General features: G+C 39.5%; 2 protein-coding genes across 3 annotated transcripts; both read right to left on the bottom strand.

Annotated features, from left to right (window-relative positions):
- Positions 1–455: 455 nt before the first annotated feature.
- On the bottom strand, positions 456–8620 carry npepl1 (aminopeptidase like 1). Its single transcript, XM_039798670.1, has 12 exons — positions 8335–8620; positions 6631–6816; positions 6249–6419; positions 5791–5880; positions 5630–5711; positions 4675–4817; positions 3806–3883; positions 3599–3699; positions 3287–3410; positions 2879–3055; positions 2128–2238; positions 456–680 (listed from the first exon to the last, which is right to left on the bottom strand). Exons 1-12 carry the CDS (start codon positions 8482–8484, stop codon positions 522–524), a joined length of 1572 nt encoding a protein of 523 aa, XP_039654604.1. The 5' UTR covers positions 8485–8620; the 3' UTR covers positions 456–521.
- A 618-nt stretch (positions 8621–9238) lies between these two features.
- Positions 9239–27825, bottom strand: ankrd52b (ankyrin repeat domain 52b). Of its 2 annotated transcripts, none has more exons than XM_039798651.1 (28): positions 27770–27825; positions 25822–25905; positions 25357–25435; positions 25126–25196; positions 24830–25030; positions 24390–24477; positions 23697–23839; positions 22890–23102; positions 22644–22722; positions 22359–22473; positions 21632–21714; positions 21417–21519; positions 20779–20850; positions 20555–20695; positions 20357–20413; positions 19643–19754; positions 19464–19535; positions 19148–19349; positions 18687–18774; positions 16806–16923; positions 16418–16637; positions 15855–15942; positions 15659–15742; positions 15076–15221; positions 14648–14730; positions 14152–14234; positions 12477–12568; positions 9239–12371 (listed from the first exon to the last, which is right to left on the bottom strand). In XM_039798651.1, exons 3-28 carry the CDS (start codon positions 25376–25378, stop codon positions 12181–12183), a joined length of 2967 nt encoding a protein of 988 aa, XP_039654585.1. In that variant the 5' UTR covers positions 25379–25435; positions 25822–25905; positions 27770–27825; the 3' UTR covers positions 9239–12180. The 2 variants fall into 2 exon arrangements, with proteins under 2 accessions (XP_039654585.1, XP_039654584.1); XM_039798650.1 differs by lacking the exon at positions 27770–27825 and adding an exon at positions 27015–27172.
- Between the last annotated feature and the right edge of the window lies 1 nt (position 27826).

The following is a 27826-nucleotide window of genomic DNA, read 5'->3' as shown; positions in this document are numbered from 1 at the left end:
AGAGAGAGAGAGAAAGAGAGAGTATAGATAAATAGAAGTAGAGAGGTTTTTTTTTTTTTTTTTTAGAGGAAAGAGTTATATAAAAAAAAAAAAAAAAAAATAGATATATATACATATATACACATATTACATACATACATACATATATACATATATATAAGTGAATAGAGATAGGTTTTTTTTTTTTTATTTTTTTTTTTATTTTTTTTTTTTTATATATGTATATATGATATATATATAATATATAAAGAGAGTATATAAAGAGAAAGAATATAAGAGTAGAGAAAATATAAAGAGAGAGATAAAGAGAGAGTATAAAAGAGAGAGAGAGAGGAGAAGAGAGAGAGGAAGCGGAGGAAAGAAGGTAAAGGAGAAACAAATAAAAAAAAAAAAAAAAAAAAAAAAAAAAAAAAAAAAAAAAAAAAAAAAAAAAAAAAAAAAAAAAAAAAAAAAAATCAACGGTTTGGTTGAGTGGTGGCAGCGGAGCAGTCAGGGTTGGGGAGTAAACCGCTGTGTGTGTTCTACACCAGTCTTCGTCTCTTGCAGTCTCGCTCCATGTGGTCTTCAGACATGTTGGTGGCGGCACCCAGAGGAGACACTTGGTTCAGCATGGAGTCTTCTGATGCCTGACCAAACAGGGCCAATAGCAAAGCAACGCCAAATCCTGTGGCCCGCTCCCCCTGCAGACAAAATATGAGACAAAAAACAAGGGTCAGATTCCAGCGTCATTACAGTAAACTTACCCTGCAGTTATCCTTTTTCCCCCACTACCCGTAAAATGTGACTGAAACATGAGACCTTCCCCAATTCTCCATGAATGTTACTACAGTCAAGATCTTAAATCATTTGAGACAAAAAAAAAATGCACTGGTGAGAAGAACAAATATATACTGCAGGCTTCACTACATTATAAGTGATTATGAGCCCTGCTTTTTTATGAGCTGAACCACAAGACAGGGACAGAGCAACAGATTTTAAATAATATTTTTTTATATGAAAAGCTGGCACAACCCTGACACACCTGCAGGAAAGTCGTAAAAAGGAGTTTGAATTAAAAGAATACATAATGAGCAGGCGTAATAGAGTACCAGACACGACCAGTAAGATCAGCTGCTGCTGCTGCTTCCTTCAAAAGCAGTGACGAGTTCCATAATGGACTAGGAAAGTAGCAGCAGAAATAAAGCTTCTCTGCAGATGAAGTTGGTGTTTCTATAGATTGTTTGGCTCAACCAGTTTCTTTACAACATGGACACCATAACAAACATCAAGACTGATAATCAGGTTACTTGACTTTCAGGTAAAACTTTTTTCCCCCCACAAAGCAGGTACTGTGTCCCACATCACTGACATTGAAAGTGCATTAGAAATGGATCTTTTAATGTCCAATATAAAAAAGGAGAAATGCTTACACAAGAAAACCCTGTTCAGTGTTCATGTTGACACCTGACTATTCTTTTAAGAAAGAACTGAAAAGAATGTGGACCTGAGGACATGTTAGGCTTCATAGCAGAGTTGTTGCCAAATACATTACACATTCTGCTGACGCTTCTTTCAGGTTACGGAGTCTCTTGTCATAGTTAATACAGTCCTTAAGTTGTATTAACTCAGCACAGGAACATTTTCCACAGCCAATATTGCCTATGGCAATAATTCATATGCAGAGATATAAATAACTTTGTAGTACCATTGTGTTTACATTACTTTGTGGTGAAAAAAATATTAGACCAGTCATTGGTTTGGTTTATGTGATCCTGTAGAGGGCTATGTGCACACATGTCTTTGTCAACTAAAGCCAAGATTAAAAACTGCACTGAATACCAGCAGCTCTAGCGAGACATGGTCTAAACAAGTAGAATTCCTGATTCCAAAGTTGCACTGCAACATGTAATTTGTAATGATGCACTCCTGCTCTGCTCCTCTGCACAATTCAGGTTAAGGAATGTCTTGTCAAGCCAGTTGCAGGCAGCAGAAAACATGCATGGACCCAATAAAACTTTCACTTCACTAAGTTATGATCATCACCTGATTTGCTCAAAGATTAAAAAAACAACAAACCCCCAAAAAAAAACCCAGAGCATTAACTGATTGCACAATATGAGTCAGCACACCGAAGCCCCAATTACTCACAGAATGGACAGGAGAGGCGATATCAATATGGACCCAGACACCAGGCCAATCAAAGCCCAAGTGGGAACCAATGAAGAGGCCGGCACAGGAGCTCTGGGCGTTCTCCCGGTCCTGTCAAAACAAGAAAAGAATGACAAACATCAGCAACTCCCCAAAATAAAATTATAACTTCAGTCATCAAACAAATATGTATACTTCAATATACTTGGTAATATATCTACACTACTGTATGTTACTGGTTTTCAAGTGCTGGCTCACAGGCAATACTGTTGTCACCAAAACAAAATATAGTGCCCATTCCAACCATTCATATGCAGATTTACTGTAAATCAAAATCTAAACTTTAGCAATTCACACAACCTCATCTACCACCTGTATATAGCCAAAGAGAGCTACTCTATCTACCATATGTATCTACACTGAACCATGTTTTTCCGAAGAACTTTCCAGGGTCCAACATGGCTCTGATGGGAACGAAGAAAAACGCATTGGTTGTTCTCGGCTTTAAAATTGGACCAACCAAGTACCATTTAACAGTACGCACTTTGTAAGGGCACATACTAAAAGTAAAACGAAAAAGTTTGCGATTTGGAACGCAGCACAAGTGTCAGTAAAGCCTTTTTTTTTTTGTATATTTGCAAGTACACAATTACATTTGTTGTCCTTTAAACTGTCAATCAGCCAGATTCCTGTGCCCTTTGTCACATCATTTTGTTAAGGCATTTTGACAAACTTGTAGTTTGTCACTTACTGCCACAGAGTTTTTCATGTCAGCCATGGCAGAGGTGAACTCGTTGAAGTGCAGCTCGGGGCAGTAGACCAGAGGGTGAGCGAGATCTCCGCTGCTGCGGCCGGCGCGCACACATGCACCCTCCCATTGCTCACTGTTGGTCATCACGGCTGCATGGAACTTCCCTGTGGAGATCCCCTGGACAACAGAAACAGAAAAGAAAAAGGTTTTAAGATACAAAGACGATACCTGTTAGAAGGCTGAATACACTGTTGGTTTTGGTCTCGTCAGGAGCTGGCTTAAAATAAAATAATAAAATCCTGGTTTTAAGTCTATATTAATTGATTCGTGTGATAGAGGTTAAAAAAGGTTCCAGTTCATACTTGCTGTGGAAAGTTTAACACCACTCTGTAAGCAGCGGTCACCCACCTGTGCCCCAGTCAGTGTGGCCATGTCCAGAATAATATCCGCTGACAGGTCTTTGCTGGCGTACACCACTCCATCAGCCAGCACCAGCCTGCCCTCTGCATCAGTGTTATTGATCTCCACTGTCCTTGAGGACAAAACACACAAATGACAGATGCGTTTTTTAATACCAAAGCCTCCATTCATTCCTGTTAATTTAGCTTGTAAAATAATATCAGTCCCATCTTGTGTGCGATCACACCGTGACGCCACAGACCAATCCAATCAAGTAATTTGACATATTATTATTATTATTATAAAAAAAAAAAGTCTCACTTTCCAGAGTAGAGAGTGTGGATATCATCAGGTCGTGTGGCCGTGGGTCCAACTGCATTCTCTGCAAGGCAGAACACTGCATGGAGGTTGTCCTTAAAGCCCTGTGGCAAACAGAGGAGAGAGTTTGATTAAAACTACTGCTGCAGAGAAACAAAAAGGAGACTAGAACAGATGTGACAGCTGCTGAGGGATAATCCAAAAGCTCACCTGTTTAATAGTAGCTCTGAAAGCTCCTAAAATGGCAGCAGCTCCACCACAGTCTCTCTTCATGCCTGGCATTGTAGTCTAGGAAAAAAAAAAATATATATATATATATATATATATTTGATGTCACTCTAATGATGTACCGCTAATACACATTGACCAGGACAATGACCCAGCAGTTCATATATTCAGTCAGAAAACTTTAAGCTGGTTTTTAAAAACGTGTCCCTGCTAAATAAGTGACCTCTACCTTTCTATTTACATAGGACACTACATAAACTGGTGCGTGCAACAGAAATGACATGTTATCGGATTGCTATTTAGTTTATATCTTAACAGATCAGGGGTGTCACACCGTGCACGTTCGAGGCGACATTCTGAAAGGAGTTTCAGTGAATGGGCCACACACACACACACTTGTCAAAAGTGTTAGCCATGTTGTGGTTTTGCTGGTAAACATGGATACTGTCCAGCAGTTTAAGCTGTAAAATTAATTCAGTCCACAGAATCACAATGAACATCGAATAAACAACTAATTTGGGAGCACACAGTGCTTTGCACTATTGTCTGTTTGATTGCAGCAGACTACATTACAGATAAATAAAGTTCACAGTTTAATAACAATAATACACCATGAAAATAATACACTGTGATTTAGTGACTAAATGCACCATGCAAGTAGTAAGTATGCTTGTGCTTTACTACTTGATAAACAACTGTTACAAATTTAGATTTCTTCTGAATTCCATATCTAAGTTAAAGCACCATTCATAAGCAATTTTCACATATTTGCAGACAAAATCAGATGGGTAACTTTTAGTTTTTTTTGCACAATAGTTACTATCACTTCTCCATAGGAAAAATAGGCATACTTTTCCCTTGATGCTGAGTCCACCAGTGTCATACACAATGCCCTTTCCCACCCACGCAATGGTTTGGGTTGCACCCTCTGGTGTGTGGCTCAGGACTGCTAATGCAGGAGGATGCTCTGCCGCCCTGCCAACTCCATAAATGCCTGACAGGGTAGAAAGAAAGATAAATAATTGTTAAGTACCAATGATCAATCTGAGGATTTGTCATCTCTTGAATGAGGACAGATATACAAGTTTATCGCTCTATGAAAAGGCCTGTGGTTTCTCCAAATTTGAACGGTTATTTTTTTCAAAGAGTTCAATATTAGGGATGAATACTGTCTTCAACAAACATGTCGAGGCAAAGTGAAATGAAATTACAATGCGTTAGGATGGGAAAGATTTTTATGAGCATTATCTCCGCCAGGCATGAAAAAAAGTTTTGAACCGGAGCATCTGCAAATTAGTTCCACCTGATATGTTATGATCCCTTAAGTTAGGCACGATACAAGATCCCCGTTATTGTTATCTTCTCCACCATCTTGACTGTAATGGAAGCCAGTAGGAACAATTGAGTGAAATTCAACGTTTTATTTTTATTTTTTAATTTAAGAAGGCAGAGAGAGAGGAAATCTGCTCTGTGAGTGCACTTCACAAGTTACACTTTGTAATAATTGGTGAAGAATGATTTCCAGAATAACATGTGGTAGTAAATATGTGGATCTAGCTACGAAATATGGAGTCTTTATGTTAATAGTTGCACAACTAAAACTCCTCACTGGAAAATCCACATTTTGATCAACAAAGCTAAATTGGCTTTAATGCACCCTCCTCTTTTGTTTTAAGTGACTGTTGGCATTTTCAACAGCAAAATCATTCAGCAAAAAGGTAATTACCGTAACTAAGTTATTCGGACGGAGAATGGTCATAATGTAAGCTAATGACAGACCTAAAGAGACATCTCCAGACACAGTACCTCCAAATCCTCTTTGTTTCAGCTCCTCTCCGCGAATGATAACCGGAGTTATTCCAAGTTCAGTTCCCACAGCCTTGATCTCCTGAAATGGAAATTACTGTCTGTGACGAAGGGCTGCAGCAAAATAATTAGAACCATGTTCCTGTAGTAGACTCACTTACATCTAAGAAGTGATCTGTATTCATCTCATTGCATGGTGTGTCCACAATCCGAGCTGCCATCCTCACTCCGTGAGCAGCGTTAGAGAGACACTGAACAGAAGAAAAGCCTTCAGCTATGGCAGACTGTAGTTAACATGAACCACAGCATTACAAAAACATGCCATTTCTAAGTACTGCCTTAAAAAGGCCCTGAAAAAAAATGTGTTCAAAAAAGGAACATTTGTGGCCGGTTAGCTCAGTTGGTAGAGCAGATATGTAGAGGTTTATTGCTCGATGCAGAAGGTCCAGGGTTTGAGTCCGACCTATGACTGGTTCCTGCATGTCTTCCCCCTCGCTCTTCCCTTTCAAGTCTGAGTTGTCCTTTCATTAAAAGGCAGAAATGCCCATAAAAAATTATCTTGAAGAAAATACAAAAAAACAACAGGAACATTAAGAGCAAATAAATAACAATGCAGTACCTCAAGTTCTGCGGCATCCAGATGACTGCTCTCTTGCCCGACGATCACAAACTCCACAGTGACATGTTTCTTCTCAGCCCTGCGTGAGGAAGTGGAGCGGCGAGAGAAGATGGGGAAGGCCCTGGCGATGGCACAGGAGGACGCAAACACATCTGAACGCTCACACACCATCTGGAGAAGAAAGAAACACTTCTATAAGCCACTTGGTCACAGAGATTTAAGTGCCATAGGACTTTCAGAGGGAGTCGTAGAAGGATGGTATCCCGGTTGAAACCGCAGATGTGACCTCCTGAAGGAAGTGAGAAAAGGAAAGGAAATTCACTCCACATCCATGAACTACTATGTTACAGTCAAGAACAAATACAATTCTTAAGATGCTGACCACAATGCAGCGGTTGTTCCCTCCAGGCAGACAGGAACGGACCAGACGGGACACGAAGTGGGCAGAAGACTGGCTGTTGTGCCTGCTGACCCGTGAAGGAATGGCAGCCACCGCAGCATGGTTGAGGTACAGAGGGCAGCTGTCCGTAGGGTTTGGGTTCAAAGCACCGAGAGCCGCCTGCCAGATCTGAGAAAACATGAGACAAAAGTAACATTTCAGATTCACTATGGAGACAGTATGGCAGAAACAATTAGCAGACTAATTGATCCAATTGACAGAAAATGAACCTGCAACTAGTTTGGTAATTGATAATTTATCAAGCAAAACTGGCTAACATTACCCCGTTACAACTTCTCAAATGTGTAGATTTGCTGCGTTTTCTTTGTCTTATGAGACAGTAAACTGAATATCTTTGGGCTTTGGACTGTTGGTCAGACAATACAAGCAAGTTGAAGTTGTCACCCTGGAATTGGAAAATTGTGTCGGGCATTTTTTTTTAACCAATTTTGTAGACTAAACAAATGATCTAAAAATAATTGGCACATTCATTGATAATTAACATAATCAAATCATAGTATCTATTTGCATATTTGAAGGTTGAGAAGTAGCCTATTCATTCCACTGGCATCCAGGACTATTTCTCCAGATATTACTATTTAGGGCAAGAAAGTTGACCGTTTGCTATAAACCTTGTAAGACTAATGTCACCAGTGTGTCTAAGCGTGTGTATGATGTTTGAGAGCTCTTTAGATTTATCGCTCTCACTCTTGATGAATGCTTAATTTTCCCAACATCTGGACAGGCCAAAAACAGATGGAAGTCTGCCAATAAAGGGAGTGGAAAATGTGCCAAGGAGTTAAAAAAATAAATTAAAAAAATTAGAAGCTTCCAAGTGTCAAACAAATATCCAGACAGTGTCACAATTATCAGCTTAAGTATGGTAAAGAACTTTTACCATCCAGAAAGAAACAAGCAGAACAATAAGGTTGGTTAATCAATGTCAGAGGCTCCGGGAATGATGGGAAACCTTTCCTTGACCTCACAGACTCACCATCTCTGAGGACTTTGCTCGACGGTCTACAACACACTGCTGCTTACAGCTTTAGATACCATGAGAGTATTTTTTGTCCGAGTCTGACCACTGGACCTGTCAGTGCCACCATGAACAGGTTGCCACCTAGTTTAAGACTTTACATTACTCTCATGACCAAAAAATCCTGCCATTATCCTGGGAAACTCTCTCAAAGCCAGGAAATGGAAAAACCAAACCTCAACAGTCTTCAATTGTAAAAGGTTACATTGTTCCATGAGCATTTAATTATGGTGTTGGTTAACGTTAAGTACTAATTAAAAGCCAACATCTTGCACTAGCTACTATTACTTAGCTATGGTTAGGCAATCAACACTATAGGAAATATAGTTGTTATATTTGACAACATATAACGTATCCTTCATTTTTAGAGCTAACGTAAAATATAACTTGTTTATTAACCTCTCTAAGTTACTTTTACCGTTAGCTAGCTAGCTAGCTAGCTAGCTAGCTGGTTAGTTTACATTATATTCCTAGAGCTAACGAGCTAGCTAGCTAACGCTAATCAAGAGTCGTTAACGTTATATTAATTTAGCGAAAGCTTACTTGGATTAGCATAGCGCTAACATTAACGTTAGCTGTCACCAAACTATTATTTTTATTCACAATACTACCTCTTTGCTAACGACCGGCTGCAGTTTTCCTTTGATTTGGCTCCAGGCGACTTTGTGCAGGTTGGTCTGCTGTCCGATGATCAGGACAGGGCGACTCTGTGGCTCGGAGTCACCGGCAGAAGCCTTAAACTCCAGCACCACGTTCGCCATCTTTGTGACTAGCCGGGGAGATAGCTAGCTGACGGTAACGTTAGTGGACGAACTGCTGTCATTCACTGGTGCAGCGGGTGCAGCCCATGGATGTATTATATTGGTGCAGCCCGGACCGGCGACGGTAGCCGGGAGGACTGGCGAAGGCAAGGCGAAAACATCGCTCGCCCTACTCTCCCTCTGATTGGCTAGTACTCGTTGCCGTCGTTGGTTAGTTTTAGGCAAGAGTAGTGGGATTGGTTAGGGTAAGAATGTCAGTGTAAGCCAATCAGAAGCAGAGTAAGGCGGGACATGCCTTCACCATCCTGGGAAAAACTACTCGCAGCCAGGAGGTGAGGACCGGTGAGGACGAGGACCCTTCTTATATACGGTCTATGATGAGGACCAGGAACCAAACTGTTGTAACGGCAGCTTGCATGTTGCATTACTGCCATCTTCTGGAGTTGACTCCGACTTACAGTGTCCAGTATGTCAGCATTCCTCAACAGCCCTGTTCTCATTGACCAAGCATTTTTTACCTTGTCCACTTACACCACAAGTCTTCAGTATGTATCAACACCAGTCCTTTATTATCTATGCCCTCATAATAAGACATGCACTTTTGTTAAAGCCACTACTTAATGCATATATTTCAAGCATTTTGAAGGCGATTCACTAATTTGCAGATGCCATTTGGCAGGGAGTGTAGTGCTAATTTATATCAACAGTGTATACAAACTATCAAGGAACTCAAATGAAGAAAAATACTGCAAAAACCCTTCTCATAGTAGTGATTTATTTGTTTTGTCTCATATGAATAACATCCACAACTAGATCACACAGAGTATTCAAGTTGGGAGTTACACCCTGAAATCTCGGTAAAATGTACAGAGAACAGTTTGTTAACATGAAAAGCTGTAACAGAGCATTTATTCAAAACATTTCACTGCAACTTGTGTTTAGAAATGTCAAACCATTTCCTCCCAGTAATTTCATCCAAATGAAACAAGGAAGGACATGCTCGAACTGAACTGGTTTCTAATGTTTATTGTAACTTTATAAGTTGTAAAATGCACCTTCAAATTTTATATATTTGCATAAACCTAAGAAGGACACCATACTGTTAAATGTAAACTGTCATGTCAGAGTGCAAATAGTTTAAAGCCATTTTAACACAACAGGTATTATTAAAATGAAATCAATCAGCAAAAGGGGAAAACAAGGGAAAACAAAGTATGTAAACAGCTTTAAAATTATAAAAAGATAAACATGTAATGCAAACCTCCATTTATAAAACGAAAAATGGGGTAGTTTAACTGAGATCACATTTACTCAGTTACACATTCACACCTGGAAGCTGTCCAGTACAACCAGTCTGATCTGGTACTGGCCACTGAGCAGCTCCACTGCAGCAGTTGTGGTTAAGGGCCTTGCTCAAGGGCACCTCAGTGGTGGTAATGAGGGAGGGTCACTTTCCCCATCCAGATTTCTTCTGCTGGTCCAAGGGATTGAGACAAATAAATCTGGGTGGGGAAAGCTCGCTTCTCTAACCTTTAGGCCACCACTGCCCCAAGTGTTATCTTTAAAAGAGATAGAGGCAGTCTTTGTGCCATTGTGCTTATTTATTTAACAAGTAAAAAAGAAAATTAATTAATTCTGTGGGCGTTGCCAGTTTTTCTTCTCTTGATCGTAATTATGTGAAATATTTATGAGACACACAATGATTTCAGTTTCTAGTATTTAACAGAGACCGTTAGTGGCATTTGATGTGAGCAGTTTCCTACATTACATTTCAAAGCGCACGTACAACATTGTAGCAACAACAAAGGTCAAATGTGATGCTGAAACAATAAATTGATGGGTTGATCAACTGAAAATGAATTGACCATTTGATAATTAACATTTTACTAATTCGTCAAGCAAAAATGCCAGACATTTTCTGGTGCCAGCTTCTTAAACGTGAGGGATTTTCTGCTTTTCTTTGTCTGACAGTTTCAATTAAATATCTTTGGGTTTGACGCTGCTGGAAAACAACAATTTAAAAACGTCACCTTCGGCTCTTGGAACTTGCAATGTGCACTTATTCATTTATGTTAAAAAAAAAAAAAAAAAGAATCAACCTATCAATCAAAAATTAAATGCATCTTAAATTGCTGACATAGTTTATTACAAATTTGCAAAATACTTTTACGCTTAACGCTCAGAGACAGATTATTTTTTCCCTGTGCTTTAAAACGGTTCATATTAACGCACATTTATTTCTTTCTTTGACCTTTCATTTGTTTGTTTTATTCTCTGGCTTATTTAACTGAAATCTGTAACTTCTGTCATACATTTGTAACACAACATCAAGCTCAAAATGTGCTTTTTATTGCACCCACAGTACAGTACGTAGTGACCTGAGGTTAATTCTCAATAATTTGGGATATTCAAGATAATACAAGTATAAGGTTAACTTCATTTTAAGAACTATATATACACTAGACTTGGTAAACTATATTACTACTATACACATGCTTGTGACCTTACTAAACTGAAATGTAATTTATGTAAATCATGATAATATTAGAATAATAAGGTTATTTATATCAGTGTACAGTCTGCTACACTCTGGACAGGATAGAAAAATAGAGTCTTATTAATTGCATAAAAGGTTTAAAGCACCTGTTAGATATTTTTAAACAAGTATATTAAGAAGCAATGTCTAATATGCAAAACAGCGCTTGCAGACACAAAACAAACACATATTCATCCGAGTCTTCTTGCACTTGTATCAGCTGAAGACAAACATGGAGATTTCAGGCTTTGGTAGTTAACGAGAAAATAAGCCAATACTGACAGCTGATGGGGTTCAAGTGAAGAGCCTTGTGTAGCGTGCGCATGTTAAAACTTCTTCTCATTTCTAATGGTTAGTACTTCATTAAAATAACTCTACTTGTGCTGAACTCCACTTGTGTGACAGAGAAGATCATCTAAGAGGTCTGCTAATATTACTAATGTGTAAGACTAGACTTTAGAGAAGCAATCGATGCTACTGGTGCATGAGCATAGTGTGCATTCAGCTGCATATGACACAAGTATAAATGTCATGACCATACATGTTTCTGGAAACTTATGTGTGCACGTGGTTATGCATGGAGACTTTGGACTAGACCGGGATAGATGGATTTTTTGATACATAATTGATTCAGAATATTTGAAACGGTTTCAACACTCATTTTCCACACTACCGATACTCTCTCTTCTCTCCAACAGCAAGTTCTCACACACACACACACACACGCACACGCACACGCCTCATTCGCTCCGGTTGAATAGAATAACTTGCAGGTTTTGTTATTGTGTTGGCTCATTAAAGATGGCAAGTGCAGAGCTTCTGCAACTGGTTTTAGTTGACATAGAAAACAGAAGGAGTGCTGTTTCGAAATACTTTGCGTTTGAGGCAAAGGATACAAGCAAGCCCATATGCAAGCCAATATGTAAGCCATGCTACAGAGCAGTGCTAACGAAAAGGTGCCAACACTACAAATTTAGCAAAAGCACATGACGGTTTAATAAAAATCTAAGATTTTATGCCTTCAATGTTGTGTCAATTTTTCCCTGTGGTTTCGAAAATGGTATTGAATCTCAAGTATTGTATCAAAGTCAAAAATTCCAGTATCGTGGCAACACTGTGATGACATTTCACTCCATCAAACACCTGTGTGGCACCTTGACTTAGGCGTGGCACAAGTTACTGCTGGACCCACAGGTGGCAGCAATGCCGCAGTTCTTCAGGATGGGGTTGAAGTGAGAGGCTGTACCGGCGCCGGCCTCTCTCGGTGAGAAAGGCTTCATGGTGGAGAGGATCAGGGCCAGACAGTCTGCCACGTTCTTGTTTGGGGCACAGGCCAGAGCCGGCGTGTGGCCTACCAACAGGCAAAGAATTATCCTCCAGTGACATTTTTTGTTGTTGTCAGGAAACACAGAATGCTTTGGTATTGTATCACAGAAATATAATTATTCCTGCTTACCTTCCTCATCTACAGCCATGACTGCTGCTCCTCTGCTCAATAACACCTGCACTACAGTCGCCAGGCCTTTCCTTGCTGCAATGTGAAGGGGCCTGCATGAGACAGAAAGAAACCTCCTTAAAGCAACCATATTCAATGTTTTTACATGCAATGTTACTGGGGCCGATGGCAGGCGAGTCAATACTGTACACATGGACAACGTTCTTCACGTTGATATCAGGGTGCCTTGTTAATATACAAAACCTACTATTGATAATCAATCATAGTAAAAAATTATTTACCAGCATCATTACAATGCATTTCCTTTTTTTATAATACATTTGAAAAAGAAATAGCAGAAAAACAGAGGCATCTTAGATGAACAGCCTGCAGCTGACAATGACCTTAAAAACCCTCAAAAGTTCCCTCCACCTGTTTATGATTTGGATTAGATTTTGTCATGATATTATGACTTTTTTCTCGCAATGTTATGACTTAATTTTCTAAATTTCCGTTGCACGCGTTCTGTCCTTTTTCCATGTTACAGTTTGTTGTGGCTATATTGCATGTCTTTAATGATTGTTGTTGCAGCTTATTTAGCTCTACAAATGGAGACGTCCCCCCTGCAGTAAGGAGTTCGATCAAGTGTGACGCATGTTTCCATATATGGACATACCCTGTCGAAGTGGCCGTGGTCTATTGGGGTTCCCCAGGATAAAGGAACCAGGGACGCGCCGTGCGGGAGCGCACAAAGAGACTCCATACTGCCTTTGCTCCCATTCCCCTTTCCCCGCGCTTATTAGAATTGTAAAGTAATAGGCAATAAAATGATTTTCATGCATCAAGAAAACTCTTCTCTTTGGAATCTTTCCTTGTACTTAACAGTTCGAATAGAAAACACTGGTATTTTCATGCCCTGCACCATTGACCTGTGTAATCTCTTAACACATACAGTACAGGCCAGAAGTTTGGACACACCTTCTCATTCAATGTGTTTCTTTATTTTCATGACTATTTACATTGTAGATTCTCACTGAAGGCATCAAAACTATGAATGAACACATATGGTATTCTGTACTTAACAAAAAAGTGTGAAATAACTGAAAACATGTCTTATATTTTAGATTCTTCAAAGTAGCCACCCTTTGCTTTTTTTGATAACTCTGCAAACCCTTGGTGTTCTCTCAATGAGCTTCATGAGGTAGTCACCTGAAATGGTTTTACCTTCACAGGTGTGCTTTGTCAGGGTTAATTAGTGGAATATTGTCCCTTATTAATAAAAAAGCAAATGGTGGCTACTTAGAAGAATCTAAAATATAAGACATGTTTTCAGTTATTTCACACTTTTTTGTTAAGTACATAATTCCATATGTGTTAATTCATAGTTTTGATGCCTTCAGTGAGAATTTACAATGTAAATAGTCATGAAAATAAAAAGGAAACACATTGAATGAGAAGGTGTGTCCAAACTTTTGGCCTGTACTGTACAGTAGGTCTCACTGAAATATGATATTTACATGCACACTGCATCATGTGGCTTAATACTAAACTTCAGAATCCATACTGGTTGATTTCCTTATTCATAAATTCCAAGCTAATTACTTCCTACATTTCTCAGATTGATCAAGTTTTGATGAGTTTGTATTCCTAATTAACAGCATGCACGTATAGCAGCCAGCTCTTTAGGACGACTCACATTTGGAGAGCGCTGTTTGTTGCATTTATGAGGGAGGAGTCGCTGATCTCTCCAAGGATCAACAGGGCACACATCTCATGACCCTGCAGATTAAAACACATTGTACAATATTGCTATCACATCCTCACTTCGAACAAACTGCCTGAAAATGTAATAACTAGTCAATGTCATAAGTTGTGGCTGAAAATGTAATCAAATCTTTCACTTAATTTAGTAAATTTCAAACCAAACAATGTTATAACACCACATCATGTCTTGTCCATAACATCCCTAGTGTTATGAGCCATTGCAGGGTAAATAAGATAGTATGAAATGAAAAATAATGTTAATTTTGAAAACACGTTTGATTACATTCTTAACCCAATTTACTATATCTTAGCAGGTTATTATCTTACCTGACACTTGTTACATTACTGTGGCTACACACGTGCAAAATGTTTGATTGTGCCACTGCATGCATACAGTACATGCATTTGTATGTGTTTGTGTATGTGACCTTAATGCAGGCTAAGTGAAGGGCAGTGTTATTATTGACATCCACCAGGGTCAGGTCTGGCTTCGCTTTGTGCAGCAAGAATTCTGAAATGCAAAAAATAAAGACACCTTTCACAACAAACACAGACCTTTATATTTTCTAGCAACTTCCAATCAGTGCAGCAGGGAAACAGATGTGTATATGGTGTATTAAAGGTAACCATCAGTGAGGACTGTGAGGGCTAAAAAAACTGCTAAAAGGAGACATAAGAATTCCTGTTTCTAGTGCTTGAAAATAAATTATTAGAGAGGAAAGATGGATGAAAGAGGGACTTTGAATATCTCTTGCAGAAAAACATAATTTAGTGTTGTCCTCCTCTTGAGCTGAAAATGGTCCTGATGCGTTTTAAGGTTTCTCAGATGTAGATGAGGGTAATTTAAATCCCATACCAACAGCCATAGTCTGCCCGCAGGCAGCAGCAACCATCACAGCAGAGCATCCACAATGATCCACAGCATTGACTTCAGCTCCCTGGGCCAGGACCAGCTGGAGCCCAGCAACATTTCCTGAATAAGCAGCAGCATGCAGCGGGGTCCTGCACACACACACACACACACACATACACATGAACATACGGTTCAATTTGCTATCTTTCTGCAAGCTAAGTTGGGTCTTTGCTGAACCTTTCAAGATAAGAAAATACTGCAAGTTTAGCAAAATTCTACATCAGAATTATCAATACATTTGAGGTTTGAATAAAATGTTTGTAATGACTATTTTACATATCATACAATATAACCTTTTCTGACTAATATTTGCATAAAAACAGACAATTTTGTGGACCAAATGAAAGGCAATAATAATTTTAAGCTGTGATAAGAGGGATTTAATTGCATACGTACAACCACTGCTTGTAAACCTAAAACTTCTACATTTGCAATATCTGTAGACTGATCCATACCGGCAGTGCTGCATGAAACAGATTTGTTATGTTGAGTTGTTATGATAAGCAGAGCTCAGAGCAGAACCCACCTTCCTTTGGCATCGCTAACGTTAACAATTTGAGGGCCAACAGTCTTCACTAGAAGTCCAGCAGCAACATCATGTCCATTAACTCTGCGTAGAGAGAACAGAGTTGTTACACTTTGAAGAACCACGTTCAATTTAGTTTTATTAATATGTAATACACATATGCATGATGAGCGTTAACTTTTACTGCAGTACTCACAGAGCACAGTGCAATGCGGTGAAGAGATTTCCCTCCTGGTTGCTAAAAAGATTGTTTTCAAGTAAAATGTGTAAACATCCTTCACGCCCTACAGACACAAATGGACAAATGATTATTTAAATCTTTGTAAATAAATGGTAATACAGTATCTCACCAACACCAAGTGTTTTAACTGAGAGAAATGATTCAAAGGCTAAAATAATAGTGTGGATAAAAACTACTGATAAGAGAAAAATGTTCATTCATACATGCTTTTGCCATGTTTATCTGTATTCTTGTCCATGTAAGAGCAAAATATCGGGCCCAGAAAATCAGGCCCGACCCTGCATGAACCCAGTTTCCGTCCAAGCCCGACCTGAGCCTGAACCTCGCCAGCAGTTTTGTGCCGGGGCCCCGATTAAAAACCAGAATTTCCACCACTTTTTTATCCATGCATGTCAGTTGAACACACGGCCCATACATAATTGATGACATTACACAGACTATAAGCATTCATAAAGAAATAAAATAAAACACAGGGCAGGAATCGGGTTGAGTTTGCCAACATTTCCCTGACGTCTCACCGTGGTGGGCAGCCCAGTGGGCGGGAGTGTAGCCTCTGTAGTCCAATATGGAGTCCAGAGGGTCAGCTTTCGTAGCAGCTTTTAGCAAAGTTCGAAGTAGCTCCGTGTGGCCGCGGGACGCTACAAGGTGCAGCGGGGTCCTTCCCTGAGAGTCTCTACACAGAGCAGAGGCCCCATGTTCCAACAGAGCAGATACACAGTCCTCACTGCCCAACATGGCCTGCAGTGGGACGATAAACGTTATTATGTGAGAGATAAAACAACACATCTGGAACGCCAAGGACTCTGTAAAGGGACATCGCCCTCATTTGCATTATTAAGTGCCATTAATAAAGTGAGAGGACATGAACAGTACACACACACACACAAGCACGGCAAGTACACTTACAGCTCTGTGTAATGCAGTAAAGCCCTTTTTGTCTGCAGCATCAGCCTTTGCTCCTTTCTCCAACAGGATGTGGACGCAATCGGTGTGCCGTCCCAAAGCTGCCAGCATGAGAGCCGTCCTGCATATGACAAAAAGAAAACAATAGAAGAAGAATTGACTGCTGTGAGGATAATTCTCTGATTGTGTCAGAATAGTAAAAATCGGGTGGATATTTGGTGGTAAAGTAACCTGCATTATAGGTCTGCAGCTTTCAGAAGAAGTATGTTGTTTGTTAAAGATGCAGTAGGTAAGTCTTATAAAACTAACTTTCTGTCATATTTGCTGAAACTGTTCCAGTAGAACTACATGAATTATGTAATATAAAAAAATCCAGCTCCTCTGGCACCACTTACAGCCTGTAGTGCGATTGGCAAAATTCCACCGCTCCCTGTTGATTTTCTCCAATCAGGGCCACAGGGGGGGGGTCTATCTGCCTCTCAATCACTGCTCATGCACGCACACGCATATAAAGGCCGGGACACATATAGCCGACGGGCGACCGTTGACAGAAAACCCCGTCGATATGATCAGTCGCGTCCCCAAGGTCCAAAAAACTGCCACAGAACCGACCAAAAAGACGAGAGGAGACGAGACGTAATACATCTCTATAACAGCAGGCGGCGCTAATCTGTAATGTTGCCCAAGAAATGAAAACCGGCAGCTGATTGGACGAACGCGTCACATGGGTTTGTTTTCTCCGGATATTGAGAGCCAGACTGTCATGGCGGCCGTTCAGAATACGATCTCATATCGTACTAAAATAGTTCACTGAAACGTGTTTCTGAAAACATTTTAAGCGAGAAATAGGCCGTGCAGTGTCTGAATCTGTATTCATTTCAGTTCAACAAAGGTCAGTTTAAAAGATTTTCATCAGATTTTGAGAGACTGTAGTCACCTCATTGCGCTCGTCATTTCCGGGTGAGTCCCGATTTCCCTGCCGCCGACCGAACATGTCAGGTCGGCCAAAATGAACGCCGACAGCCCCCCAGACGGACGACGGCACAGGACACACTGAACAGATTTGAGTCACTGACCTCGCCAGACTGTCCCATGGCCGATAATCGGGTTAATGTGTCCCGGGCCTAAGAGCGTTCTCCCCTCACCCTTCCCCCGTGCACGAGCTGCAGAAAGGTTTCCCTAAACTTGCGTGAATATTGGAGCGGCTTTTCAGAGGCCACTCCCCCTCTCACACTACATGCACACTGACTGTCTGAGCACTAAATCTGTTTGAGTCATGACTCACTGATCTTTCACCGCTTTTTTTCTCTCTCTCTCTCTCTCTCTCTCCTCTCTCTTTCCCTCCCTGCATCACTCTCTCATCTCTCTCACTCTCTCTCTCTCTAAATCAACTCCATGACTCGCTCATACGACACATCTCTCTCTCTCTCTCTCTCTCTCTACACAGTCTGGTTCTGGTGGTTGATTAACCCAGATAGGTGCTGATTAGCTCTCATAACGGGCCGGGTGGGTAACGCACTGCCATGAGTCCATGACGCTAATGTCTGATTACTCCACATTTTCATTGTGATATTTTGTGATTACATTCTGAATCTGCAGCGTTCTCTGTCAGGTAAATCAGTAAGGGGAGTTGCATATGAAGTGGTTTGGGGTCCTTCTGTAAGTAATTTTGGGGTAGACTACAATTTGGTTTTGATGAATTCTACAAGCAGCAATACCACAGGCCAAGCAATCAGCCCGTTCCAAACGGGCCTGCGCTAGTTATTTTAAACAACAGTAATGTATGTTAAAGCTGTACATGTCAGGTCTTTACCTAGTAAACCGTTAACCATAATAATAATAATAATAATAAAAAATCAGAGTATAAAACATTACGTGACTCACTGTCCCTGTGTATCTGGACTGTCGATGATGTCAGCACTTTGTTCCCCGTTGACCAATAAAAGCAGACAGTCCATTTGGCCCTCAGCAGCTGCACAGGGGAAAAACAGTAGAAGGGAAATTTCAAGTAAAACAAATATCAGTTTCACATTTTAATTACATAGATTATAAAGTTCTATATATTTTAAAATTAAAACAAAAAAAACGTGTTAACCATAAATATATATATATTAATAATATGGTTTATTCTCATAACAATGTCCATATCAACACCAAATTTATACTGTAGACTGGTAGAAATCTTATCTTATAAGTCTTTCCTTAAACATCCCAGGATCACACACCACCCACACCCAACTACACCCACCCACACCCAACCACACACACAACCACACACACACACCCACAACCACAACCACAACACACACACACACACACACACACACACACACACACACACACACCTGCAGCATGGAGAGCCGTCCACTTGCGCTTGTGCTCCTTCAGTGTGTAAGAGGCTTGATGCTTCAGCAGCACCTCCACACATGGGGCAAAACCTCTCCGAGCAGCCAGGTGGAGGGCAGTTCTGCCTTCAATGTCCCGCACATCCAGACTCACCAATGTCTCACAAAGCAACCGCAGTGCCTCACGGTGACCATAATACGCCTGTAACAGCAGAATGCATAATAGCAGTAGAGTCAAAGGCTTGTAAATATGTGGTCTTCAAGTTAAAAAGTCACATATTTTCCTGTGTATTCACTGTAATCATGTGCCACTCACAGCTAAGTGCAAAGGACTGACTGGAATATTACTTTCAACCTCTTCTAGACAGTTGAACGAAATCTCCAGGAGCTGCAAGATTGAGAGAAGAAAAAAGAAAAAAAACACTTCAACTGGGTCTAAACTGCAACTGATTAACAAGAAGAAAAAAGAAAATCAAAACCTAAGATACCACTGACCAGTTCCAGATGCTGTTTGTTGCCGTAAGCTGCTGCATAGTGGACGGCACTGTAACCGTTACTGTTCTTCAGAGTTGGGTTCGCCCCACTGTCAAGCAAGAAGTCTAAACACCTGAACACACAGAGCACAACATTATAATCTTGTCTGGGTTTTATTCTTCTTACAGCAAGTAATCAAAGAGACCCATTATTATGTAGTGTTTTACAAACATTCACTTCTCGAGGTCTTTGGGAAATGCATTAAGGGTTCCGTTAAATGAAACATGGCTTTTATGTGTATTGCTATTGTGTGTGTTGCTATTTGTTTTTAAATATCAAGTACACCAAAGCAAAATCCATTTTTTATGCATTTTTATTACATCAAAAATAAAACACTTTTTCTGTAAAGTGTCCAAATTCTTACAAATGTTTACATAATCTTACATAACAAAAGTCATATTTTAACCTTTTCTTGGAACAATTTGGTGTCATAGCTGCACAGATTTTATTGTGACTTTTTTCTGACCTCTGATTTTGTTCTTAACTACTTTTTAAAAGAACGGAAAAGGTTCGCTTTGCTCGGTTACACCTATTTCATACACATATTTCAACACTACATCTAGATGTTATTTACTGACTGATTATTGTGGATTCTGCACAGAAGAGCAGATCTATTGTGTAAAGATACGAATGTGAATTAACATGTGTTTAATATGACTGACATATGAGACTTACAGAGAGGCTTCTTGTTCCTTTCCCTCACTGTGGTCAGGCTCAGAGTTCGTTTCCTCTCTGTGGAAAGAAAGGTGGACACTTTTAAAACTGGCTTGAATGAACTCGGGATTTTTAATGAAAAAGTGTCCACAGGATGTTGTCCTTGCAGCTCTGAGTAAAATGAGCAAAACGTTGAAATGGCAGTAAATGCTATCTCACCCACAAAAGGTGTGTGAAGCAGCAGCGTAGTGCAGAGGGCTGCAACCCGTCAGATCCAGCTCATTGACCTCCGCGCCGGCTCTCACCAGGGAGATGGTGCATTGGCTGTTACCGTTAGCTGCAGCATAGTGCAAAGGAGATCTGGGAGGTGCGATAGGAGACAGCTGTGATATCAGGTTACACCAGAGTTAAACTCTTAGCTCCAGCTATTCATTGCTGCTTACCTTCCCAAATGATCTTTTACATCCAGTTCAGCAGCAGCACTATTTAACAGCAAGTTCAGACAGTCAACATTTCTGTCACAAAAGAAAGAAAGTTGTCAGTAGTGTTTCAAGTAATGACACCACACTTGAAGCAGAAGCTATTAGCAAATAAAATGTATAATACTTCCAAAATGTAAGAAAGAATTGATTGTGTAATTTAAAGCTGCATTTTCATACAGTATTACATTGCATGTATTGTTTATTACTATGTATTGTATATTAATATTCTGAAATCATCCATAAGTTTAGAAAACATAACACTAAAACAGCAAGACCAGATTTAAGCTATACAATGGATTTTATGGTGACCAAAATCTGCCCAAAAAATAAGCAGAAGACGTTCCTAAATTATTGTCACTATTTAGACATGGGAAATCATTCGTCAAACTGTCTAGATGATAGGCATTACATTTCAAAAACATTCCAATATCTTTAACTATGTTAAAGATGTTGTAGAATGCAGATTTTTAACAATAAGTCAAACTATTCAGCTGTATGTAAATGCAGTGTATGTAAAGTAAAGATAAAGTAATACATATAACAGTGTGTGTGTGTGTGTGTGTGTGTGTGTGTGTGTGTGTGTGTGTGTGTGTGCTCACCCTCCAGAAGCAGCTGCATGCAGGCAAGTCCTTCCGTGGTCGTCTAAGAAGTTTATATCATCCCCAGTTGACGGCACTTGAGACGGCATGATGTAAAAATGGCCTGAATGATACACAACCAACAATAACACTTTGTAAAGTGGAAACATTTTGGGTTGTGTCACTGTCAGTAATTAACATGTTAAAAGGGATAGGATAAATTGACAGATTCTCACCATTGGACAGTAACTTTCGACAACAGTCTGGAAATCCGTAGAGCACCGCCAAATGCAGTGGAAGCATCCCATGAATCCCCTGTCTTTAGAGATCATAACAAAGATAAGTTACTTTAGTATGTGCTTAGGGGGAAACAATTTCTTGTATGAAATTGGAGTTTGTTGGTTTGGATGTTGAAGTATTGATATAGCTTGATATTTTTTCTGTTGATATATATTTTTTGTTGTTGTACTTTTTATACTCTTTATTGATCCCCAACTCTGTTGTTATTTGTGTATTAACAACACTAAACACAGGCCTGAAATACACACACGCTCAGGTCCTTTTACATGCACTAATGGAGAGATGTCAGAGTGAGTGGGCAGCAACTGCTGAGCAGGCGCCCTGAGCGGGTTGGGGGGGGTTCGGTGCCTTGCTCAAGGGCACCTTGGCAGTGCCCAAGAGGTGAACTGGCACCTCTCCAGCTACTAGTCCACCTCCGTATTTCTGTCCGTACGGGGACTTGAACCAGCAACCCTCCGGTTCCCAACCCAACTGCGCTACCAACCCAACTGCGCTACTGCCACCCCACAATTTTACTACTTTCACTTCCTAGTCTGGAAGCAGAATACACACAAGTCTGTGTGTATGTGTAATAATGCTTAATGCTTTTCTCTTGCAGCTTAACTGCAAGAAGAAAATAACACACACATAAAACAATCTCAGGTTTGGACAGATATACTGTACCTGGTCTTATCAGCACCGTTTGTCAGAAGAGTGCTGACCAGCAACTCCTGACCATATCTGGCAGCAACATGAAGAGGCGTGTTTCCAAACATATCAGCACAGTCAATCTCCCCGCCTGTATACAGATGGAGAAGGAAACATGATGTGAATATGATGTGTGTCAGCTGAGTGAGGACATGCGCTGATATTTGAAGTCATTTTATGAGTATATCGTGAGGGTACATTTTTGTTTTTCAGAATCAATCGTGTTAAGAGACAATGCTGGGGATAGTGTAAATATGCTACCATTTTGGATCAGAATCTGGGAGCCCGTGAACCGCCCGTGCATAGAAGCCATATGCAGAGGGCTCTTTCCTTCTTTATTCTGTTAAACAGAGGAAAAGGAAACATGTTCAGTTAAAAGAATGACATAAATCATCTGCACATTGTACATTTAATCCTGTGAACAATGACTACGATCCAGTTATACATCATTATTTCTTCTTTTTGTTCTTTTCAAATCCACAATTGCTCTAAAAACAGGCTCTTTACCTGCACGTTGACATCAGCACCATTGTTGATTAGCAGCTCGAGACACAGCACCCCGCTGGAGGAGGCGGCAGACAGATGCAGCGGCGTGCTGCCGTTGTGGTTGGGCTGATTGATGTTGGCACCACAGTTCACCAGTTCAGTGGCCACAGCGTCCTGCCCCGTGTGACAGGCCATGTGGAGCGCTGTGTTCCCAAAAACGTTAGGTTCATCAGTCTGAGGAGGAAAACAATTGTGTACAAAATTAAACATGGCTGGGGATTTGTAAGCATGAGAGTCTCTTGGCAGCCGAAGAAACACTGAAGATTATTATCAGTGTCAAGAGTCAAGTGACTTTGCTGATGATGCCTGGAGGAATCTTTTAAAGAAAAGGAAAAAAAGAAATCAGGTTTGAAAGATTTGGCTTGTTTAAATGGTGATTTTTAAAACTAATATTAGCTTTAGTTGTGAATGTAGTAATGCATTTTCAGACCAGATGGTATCATCAGCAAAAAGCAGATTACTGATGATGAGGCAGCAACATGATTAGAGACATAGAGCAGGATCAACATGAAACCAAGCCTGGAGCTCTGCAGGATACCATGTTATTGGTGCCTAATCTTATATCAAACCACGGATAATTACAGCATGGTGTGTTTTGGGAGTGTAATGTTTTATGACATCTAAATTCTGACTTTAAAGAATTAAGATGTCAGGAAACTAATTAGGTAAATTAAGAGGCACAGAACATACAGTACATAAAATACATGACAGCTGTAATCATTTTTACGATTTGAGTTTACTTATAGTGATGGGAGTGAGCTACGTTACCTCCACCACCAGTCTCAATAGATATTTGACCACGTCTAACTGTCCACTGGCAGCTGCAGCGTGGAGCGGAGTGTAACCACATTTGTCCTTGCACATCACATCAGCACCGTGAGACACCAGCAGCTTCACAACCTCCACATGGCCTGAAAGAAGAGCTTTACATTTACTACAAGTCTCTGCCATGCACGCACATCACATTCCACCAGTCTCTCCTGTTTGAAACAATATCCACCAGATTTTTTTTAATCTTGTTAAGACACACTTTTTTTCTGTCAAAAACCCCTCTAACTTAAATAGACTGAGGTTGTGTTGATAAGCCAAGCCAGTCCTATATTGTTATAATAAATCAACAGCTGTTTGTTAAAAATGTTGTTTTCTGTATGTGTCTCTTCTCGTTTAAACTTTCAACTATATAATCAAATTCATAGCTATACCAATCAAATAGCCAATGTGCAATGATGCCACAGCCATCCAGTAAGACAGAGGTCTAAATTAGATTTGACAGCATGTTAGCCATATACATTCCCTGTAAACACAGGTTGACATTTAACTCTTGTTCCTCAGTGAAATAACCTGTTGCTTGTTAAAGAGTCTATTCTCCAAAAATAGAAAGAGATAAACAAGAGAAAGCTTTCATTCTGGGTAAAAAAGTGACAATATATTTGTGTCTCTTAGGAGAATGACACCACTTACCAATGTATGCAGCCCAGTGGATTGCCTGCCTTTCCTTCTTATCTTTGGCACTCACATTGGCACCTTTGCTCAGGAGCAAGTTCACCAACTGCAGAAACGTAATAAATGGGTCAACCAGTGTGTCTATAACTATAGTCCAGGGGATTGCGTCATTTTGTCTTGACAACAGTCTAGGAAACATACTTGAAAAATTACTCTAATAGGGCTCTGGTTATAGGAGCAAATATCAGGTGAAACTAGGTTACTATATCAATCTATATGAAATGCTGCAACAACTGCCAGAAACCAAATAAATGTCCTCCAGTCATTCAATTTTCTAAAGCAAATGTACTTTCCAACATTGTTATTTATTGAAATTATAACTGTCAAATCTATTACATTAGACATGGAAAAAGATCAGGAGGAAGACTTTGGTTAATACCATCAACTTTACAGTGTACCTCTTCATGGCCGCTGTGCGCTGCATGATGCAGTGGTGTCCTTCCTGACCTGTCGGCAACATCCAGGCCGCACACATGTGGTATCAGAGCTTGAGCGCAGCCTATGGCCCACTTCGCAGCTGCCATGTGTAAAGGTGTATGCAAGTACTTGTCCTGTGTGTTGACCTCCGCTCTGTGCTTTAGTAGTAACCCCACAGCTTTCTGGGGAAAACACACATAATTCAAACATTACAATATGGTATTCAAGTCCTTAGAAAAGTCCTTCTCCCTCTGTATTTCCAAAAATAGGAACATACTTCATTTCGAGAGGCAGCTGCTCGATGTAAAGGAGTCAGCAAACACTGGTCCTTAGCGTTGACATTTGCACCTGAAATAGAACGCAAAAGCAAACATTTTGAGTGTTGTGGGTTAATTTCAGTTCCTCTGTAATTGACTGACTTACTAGAAAGGCTGATTTGTATGTAGTTGATGATCAGCCCTTTTTTTACTATGACATATTTCAAAGTGAGATAAATGTTTTTTTCTACCTGAAGTAATAAGTAGGTCCATAGTGTGGACATCACCCAAATAAGCAGCAGCATGAAGGGGTGTGCTTTGTACTTGGTCCTGAGAGAAAAGAGAAACACATTTTCCTTCTTTTTAAAATCAGATAATCTGTGTATTATATGTTATATTCTGACTAAATGTTTGCACAGTTGACTCTTGCCCTCCATGTCCATATGAAACTTTTTATCAAATAGACATTTTGCATCAAATGTGTCCAGAAAACGTGCTTACAAAACTGAAAGTAACCAAACACATACACAAGTTTGACTTTTCAAGTAAAGAAACGCTGTGCGGCAACCAAGAAAGCTACAGCGAGTACAGCAGAGATACATAGCTGAACCATTTGTAGAAGCTTCATCTTAACCCTTGACCCAAATTATGATTGCAAATTTGACACCACAACAAAAAAACAACATGAGTGCAGAGTTAACGAGGGATAATATTACCAGTGAATTGACATCTTCATTATGGTTCAACAAAAATGTCACTTCTTCTGCGTTCCGGCTGAATATAGCCTGGACCAATGGAGACTGAAAGAGAGATGACACACAACAAAAGAAAATGTTAGAGAAGAGAACATTCCTGCACACTGTCAATCAGTAACACAGTCTGCACTTAGCCTATTATAAGGCACCTCGCACCATGGGACTGTGAGATGTCAGGCCCACAGTCAGTGTGCATATGGCTATTTATACCTCACATCATTGAAAATTGAGATTCCACCATTTATAATAAAATGGACAGCAACCATATAAGTGCATAAACAAACACTGAATAGCATAACGTGCAGGAGCCTTCCCAAAAACAAATGTTAAAATTAGATAAAAATTAGGTGCAGTTCATTATGTTTTTCTAGATTCTTTTTGTTGCAGAAAGCAACACAAACCATAAAAGCGGTGATTACGCTTAGTTTCAACCATAGACTGTTAATATTAAGGCAATGGTTTAAACTAACAGCTTTCATCAGCAGACTTGCTGAAACCCAATGGGACCAAAAATACATTCAAGACTGCTGAGATACCAATAAAACTGTTACATGTCTGAGTAAAGAGTGAGTAACAATCTCTTCACTTTGCAAGTCCAGAATATATATATATATATATATATATATATATATATCAATGTTTGAATTGTCCTGAGAAAATGTTTCAATTGAAATGATGCGGTCTGTTTCAGTAAAGATAAAGACATCACGTAAAACTAAGCATTTGACTGAAGAACATTAACACTTTCCTTGGGTGAATCATGCAAAACTCCTAGCACTTTTAGCGAATATTTAGAAAATTGAGGAATGACTCGCCAAGATTAGTCTTACACAGATAATGTTAAGCAAACGTAGGTAACGTTATACAAAAGAGAAATATGCATCCAGTTAAATACTGAAACGTTTGTTTACCAGGATTTGGACTTCATGTACCAGGAAGCCCATTTACTCTTATGATAGGGTCTAGGTGCATTACACAATTGAAACATCAAACTAAACTAAATCTAATGTTGCAAGGCAAAGAAATTGTAACATCAACTAGCCTTGTAGCAAACTTTTGCTCGATATGTCGCTAACATGAATAGCCAGCTGTTTGCAGTGTTTGTGAGAAGTAAAGTTAATCTTAGTTATCTAACGTTAAGTTTTATTTACTACCTGGTCCTTGATATTTCTTAACTCCATGTCCCAATCACTCAGGAAGCTCCTTTATTGAGACTGAGTGTAAAGTTGACTACATGTCACTCTGTAGCAGCTAGTTAGCCTAGCTTTAGCTTAGTTAGCTGATATGTGATGTGTTACACCCAGGTTACACCACAGTTGCCAGAATATCGCGAGGGAAGGTACAGAAACGTGATTTGGAGGCATGTTCCATATTCCATAGTACACGCATAGTACACGTCCAAAGAAATAAAATAAAATTTTTCTTTTATTCAAATACAAGTTCTTCATGGACTGAAATCTTTAGGACTTTCACTTTAAGTAACTTACACAGTTGAGATACTTAACTTTGGTATTTTCATTTTATAGGACTATATACTTCTACTCGACAATTCAGAAGGAAATATTGTACTTTTTAATCTAATACATTTATTCGACGTTTTAATATTATAATAATAACAATAACAACAACAATAACAATAACAATAATAATGAACTTTATTTTTATCTAAAAACAATAGTTTACAAAATGCTTTGACAGAAGCACAAACAAATTAATACACATACATATCATTATAATACTGAAAAAGATACTATAACGTTACTTACTTTACAAGTTAAGATTTTACATTCAAAACATACGATGATCATGTAAAAATATAATGCATTTAAATAGATTAAACTACCCAACGCTTTAAATAGTTTAAATGAGCTCCATCTGAACTACAGCAATATAAATGCTAGCTACTTACGCATTAATGCATCAATAATATAATAACGTTGATTGAGATGGTTAGAGCATGGATATA

The sequence above is a fragment of the Perca fluviatilis genome, chromosome 4, assembly GCF_010015445.1.
Source record: "Perca fluviatilis chromosome 4, GENO_Pfluv_1.0, whole genome shotgun sequence".
NCBI classification, from domain to species: Eukaryota; Metazoa; Chordata; class Actinopteri; order Perciformes; family Percidae; genus Perca; species Perca fluviatilis.
This window is presented reverse-complemented; position numbering and strand designations above follow the sequence as displayed.

Excerpts from the sequence above, each read along its gene's own strand:
- npepl1 (XM_039798670.1), bottom strand. The coding sequence starts at position 8,484 with ATGGCGAACGTGGTGCTGGAGTTTAAGGCTTCTGCCGGTGACTCCGAG. Across the intron at positions 5,881-6,248 it reads TGGATGCCGCAGAACTTGAG|TGTCTCTCTAACGCTGCTCA; the intron begins GTACTGCATTGT and ends TCTTCTGTTCAG. Across the intron at positions 3,056-3,286 it reads CCACACTGACTGGGGCACAG|GGGATCTCCACAGGGAAGTT; the intron begins GTGGGTGACCGC and ends TCTGTTGTCCAG.
- ankrd52b (XM_039798650.1), bottom strand. The coding sequence starts at position 27,041 with ATGGAGTTAAGAAATATCAAGGACCAG. Across the intron at positions 25,906-27,014 it reads TAAGAAATATCAAGGACCAG|TCTCCATTGGTCCAGGCTAT; the intron begins GTAGTAAATAAA and ends TCTCTCTTTCAG. Across the intron at positions 15,943-16,417 it reads CCACTGGGCTGCCCACCACG|GGCGTGAAGGATGTTTACAC; the intron begins GTGAGACGTCAG and ends TTGTGTCTGTAG.